Genomic DNA, 4832 nt, shown 5'->3' with positions numbered 1-4832 from the left:
GGTGACACCCGCGTCCCCGCAGCCCGCTCTGCGGTCCCCGTGTCCCTGTGCCCTGCTGCACGGTGCCATCCATGCCCCCGCAGCCTGCTCCGCCGTGCCTGCATCCCCCCAGCCTGCTCCGCCGCGTCCCCGTCCCCCGCTCCGTCATGCCCACATCCCCGTGCCCTGCTCCATTGCGCCCGCATTCCTGTGCCTGCGCTCCGCGGTGCCTGCATCCCAGCTAAGCGGAGAACAGCTTGAGGTGTTTGGAAAATCCATCCCCCTGCTGCTGCCCCTCTCTGGAGGGTTTGGCCCTAAGGGCACAGACCAGGTCCAGCGCGCAGCTGGGGAGCAGCGGTTTCACCTGCGGAACCAGGCCAGGCTGTTTGAAAAAGTGCAGCTGTTTTGTGCTCCTGAGGGTCACTGCATCCTCTTGAGGCACTGGATTCTCTCTTGCACCGCTTTGCAGACAGACCCCGATTCCTCCTGCTGCCATCAGCTGGAGTTTCAGCCTTGGATTCACGGTGGGTTGTATTTTCCCGTCGGTTGCTGCAGGGGCTTAGACAAGAGCAGACTTAGGAGAATTACGGGAATGTTTTTGCTGCCCCCTGAAACAGCAGAAGCTCAGATGCACCCATGTAGTTTCACTTGCCAGACCATGGGGCTTCACCTCATCATTTGAAAGCAGTGCCAAAAAACCCCATTTTTTTTTTCTTAATCATGAAAAGATTTTCCTTAAGTTATGTGCTTTAGAAGAGGAGTGTTAGAATAGGTAGCAATAACAGGTTGGAGGATTTTCAGTGGCTTTAAAGAGACTGATTTTCATAAACTTGTAAAAAAGACAAGTATATGCTATCATATTTTCTACTTTTGAAACTTTTTCTCTTACAAAGCAACCATAATTTTATGACCCAGAGGGATACTCTGACCACTTGAGGTAAGGCAATGCTGCTCCATTCCAAAGTGAAAAAACAACCTGCCTATATTTTAGGCTTGTGTCCTGTGTTTCTCGCCTTCTCCACAGGGAAAGCTCCCACAGCAGTCACGGGAATCCTGTGGGAGGATGGAGGTGGTTGGTAGAGTTTGACTTGCAGACTTCTGGAGAAACACCGCTAGTCTGGGGACTTGTGGCTGTAAGGAACGTTATGTGTCCCAGTACAGCCCTGGGAAAAGCTGGCTGAGCAGCGGGGAGTTAGCACGTCTCTCTCCGCTAGTGTCCCTGGGATGCCTCCAGAAGGACTGGGGAGAAAGAAGGTTTCTTCACTATTTTTTTTAAAACTTTCCTGCAGGTGAACCAAGATTTGATTTCCTGCTGGTGGAGGTACCACATATTAATCCTTAGAAGATGACATTTATCGCTGTGTTTGGAGGAGAATGGAAGACTACAGGCTTTATATCACCAAAATCCTCCCTCCATCCTCAAAGCTGGGCTTGTACAGAGGTTAAGATGGGCCCGGGCATCTGCAGTTCCCTGCTGGGCTGCGGCTCCATGGGAATTGCTCGTACTGCTGTAGGAGCAGGGTGGGCACGTTGCCATCCCTCGCTGTCCTGGAGCCAGACCCCCAGCTTCCGCAGTACCGCTGAATTCAGGGACTGAGTGAGGTCCCGGTTGTGGTTTATGGCAATACAGTCGATTTGCTGTGACACGAAACCTCGCTATTGCTTGGCCAGGCAGAGCCGTGTGCCCTGCTCATGGACCGTGATGAGGGGAAGGGGCTGCTCAGCCAGCCAGCCGCCTCGCTCCGCGCTATCGCTACACGGAAACGTGCACAAGGCGTTTGATATTAAGGAGCGGGAAGGCACCAGGCCGGTTCCTCTCCAGGTGCAGGTCTGCACCTCTGCGTGCCTCAGTTTCTTCACCTGCACACAGGAAAAGATGACACTGAGTGCTTTGGCGAAGGGCTTTGAGGCCTGCCAGGGTCTATAGATTTGGGATGATTATGCCCAACAACTTGGTTTGGAGTTAGGAATTGTCTCGAAGGAGTTTGGAGGTGAACCTGCAATCCCCAATCCCACATCACCTGGGGATTTTAGAAAGTTTACTTGCAGCTCACTAGATTTGCAGTTTCAGGATGTTTCATTTTGTGTTGCCTCCCATAAAGCCACTCCTTTCTCGAGGTTTATTCAGAAAGACTGATTCTTTCTTTAATTGGCATATATTTAAGGTGGGTTTCTTTACTTCTTCCTCCTTTAACTGCTGCCATCCGGAGGCCAACTGTTTTGTTTAAATTAGATGTTGTTTAAATTAGATATTGTTATTGATCTTCTTCGGCCTGGTTTCATATTTGTCCTCTGCTAGAAAATCAAAGCCTCTTTATTTGCGACTCGGTTATTACTGCCTCCGCAGACAGTACATAGGGCCCTTACAGCACTTTTTTCTGGCAAGAACTTGTATTTTAAAGGGAAGACGATCAGATTTCAGTGTGTTATGTGGTGGGAAAGGGCAGTTTTACAATGCTGTATGGATTAAGAAATTGCAGGCCATTGTTTTGCCCTCGCTGCCTGGGACCGGCAGTGTATTTCATGTGACACAGGTCCCTTCCCTGTCACTCGACAAGCGACCGTGCAGCCCTCAGAGCCGCCAGAGCATCTCCTGCAGGCCAGGCCAGGCATCCCCCCAGCGCAAATCACTGCTGCACCAGTGACTTGAGTGGGGTGAAGTGGGTTTTTGCCTGGAGGAGCTTCCATTTTGTGATGGGTTCATGGGTCCCTTGTGTGTCCCCTCTTCCCCCGTGCTTTGGCTTGTCACCCTGCTCTGTTGCCAGCAAGTGTGCTCCTGCCCCAGCCCCTTGTGCTGCCCTCGGAGGGTCTGTGCACACCCAGAGCCATCCCTCTGACCCCAGGAGCAGGGGCTGGCCCCATCCCCACAGCTCTGTCAGATGTCACCGGCTGGGGACGGATGCCACATGGTCACACTGCTCTTTTCTTGGTTCCAGGGTTCGCCACTGAAGGGCAAGACATGTGGTAGGAGCCAGCACTTCCCACCAAAGAGCGAGACTCCATCGTGCCTCACAGCCCAGGGTGCTGCAGGAGGGACAGGACATGCACCACATCAGCTGCCTCCTCTCGGGACTCCTCTTCATCCTCGGTGTGACCAGCACGGACGGCTTTGCCCGGGCAGGGTAAGCCCCCTTTTTGTCTGCATCTCCCAAGTGTGCGCTGTCGCATGTCACAGCGACTTGCATTCCCTCCCGGTGATGAAGAGCCCTGTTCAGCCTGACGGCTGCACGTGCATAGGCAGCTCGCTGGGCTGGCGAGGAGGTGGGAAAAGGCTCAGCCGAGTCCTCCTGGGGCTGCTGGGGCTCGGCAGCCCTTCCCTGGTGTTTGCTTTGTTACTGAAGCAAAAAAGCCTCTCAGAGAAAATGCCCCTGCTCCGTTTAGCTCCATGCAGGGGACACAAAAACACTCTTGGCTTTTTCTCTGGGTGAGTCAAAAGCTAATCAGGCCCTGAGCTGTTCATGAATTATTATTGTCTCATTCAAGCACATCCTTGCACAACAATATGCGTGCAATCTTGCTATCACTTGCCCGTCAAGCCTTGCAAATGAGCCATCAAAGGAGGATGCAGCCTCCCAGCCCTGAGAGGATGCACCATCCAGGGGACACAGGCATGGAAAGCCCTGGTGGGTTGTTGCCTGCTGTGCCCTGGGATGCTGCAGTGGCTGCAGTTGCGGTCCTGCAAGCCCGGGAGTGGCAGCTCCAGCAATTCCCCTTCCCTTTCCAGGAAATGGGCCCGACATGGCTCCCTGGATCCCAGCACAGCTCAGCTCCCGCTGGGTCAGAGGAAGCCCAGACCTCGCTGCCCCAGTTTCTTCCCCAGCCAAAAGGAGCTCGAGCTCAACTCCCGCCCCCCAGATACAGCTCACATTTTCTACAAAGTTTGTTTTTACATTGAAATACTCTCCTCTAGCGTTAAACCTTTTGCATTCTGGTTGTGACTAAAACCGCAGGCTGAATTCCTCGCTCGCACGCACAGGCTGCAGCTATAGTTTTATTCTAAATTTTGCCAAGCAAACAATTGCCATTTAAAAATTGCATCTCCTATAGCATTAATCAGTGAGGCTGAAAGGAGTTTTCTGGAGTTAATGGAAGCCATCTGATGTCCATGCTAATTCCCAGGCTTTTTATTCTAGTTTCTAATTGGGCTGGGAGGCTGAGAGAAGTAGAGTTCCTCAGTGGGACTGACCTGCTTGAGCTGGAAAATGTAGAAAAAAAAGTTTTTAACCAAGACCACTTTGGCTGTTAACCTTGGGAAAGTTTTTGACTGGATCGCAGTTACCTTAGGAAGACTGGGGGGTGGCTTTCCTCTGGCCTCTACCTTTTTGCAGTGAGCCTGACCCTTCCTGTGAAATCATTAATTTCTTGGTGACCAGAGGGGCATCCATTTCGGTATGGCAAAAGTCTCGGAAAGGAAAAATGCACCCAGAAAGTGAGTGGTTTTAAGGGAAGGGAGGTGATGAAAGGAAGGAGAACTGCTTGGAGTAAATCCCCCCTAAATCTGTGCCCTGACTGCTCTCCCGAGACGGAGGGACTGTGCTGGGGTGAGTGAACGGGGAGGCATCAGCGGCCTCGCGCAGGGGCTTGGGAGGAAGAGTCCATGCTTGAGCAGTGCTCAGGCTTTGTGTCGCTGCCCTGAAAGAGCTTGAAGTAACCTCCCGGGTCACTCGGGCAATTAGCCACTGCCCTTTAAATAGCCCTCTGTAGCGGGGGCCTGTCAGGCCATGTCCGGGGCTGGTGTAAATGTTCCGGGGCTGTTGTAATGCAGCGGAGCCCCTTTGCCCTGGAGGGAGAAGCTGCGGGTTGGTTTTTAGCCGGTGTCTGACCTGCTCCCCTCTCTGCAGCCGCAGAGTCTG

General features: G+C 52.8%; 1 protein-coding gene across 1 annotated transcript in view; it reads left to right on the top strand.

The window, feature by feature from the left end:
* The first annotated feature begins 3021 nt into the window (after positions 1-3021).
* Positions 3022-4832, top strand: part of EGFL7 (EGF like domain multiple 7) — a 10813-nt gene continuing 9002 nt past the window's right edge. The window contains exon 1 of the mRNA XM_009642267.2: positions 3022-3101. Within this exon, the coding sequence (XP_009640562.1) occupies positions 3022-3101 (80 nt within the window). The remainder of the gene's footprint in view (positions 3102-4832) is intronic.

The sequence above is a fragment of the Egretta garzetta genome, unplaced genomic scaffold (genome assembly GCF_000687185.1).
Source record: "Egretta garzetta isolate BGI_Z169 unplaced genomic scaffold, ASM68718v1 scaffold417, whole genome shotgun sequence".
Taxonomy (NCBI): domain Eukaryota; kingdom Metazoa; phylum Chordata; class Aves; order Pelecaniformes; family Ardeidae; genus Egretta; species Egretta garzetta.
This window is presented reverse-complemented; position numbering and strand designations above follow the sequence as displayed.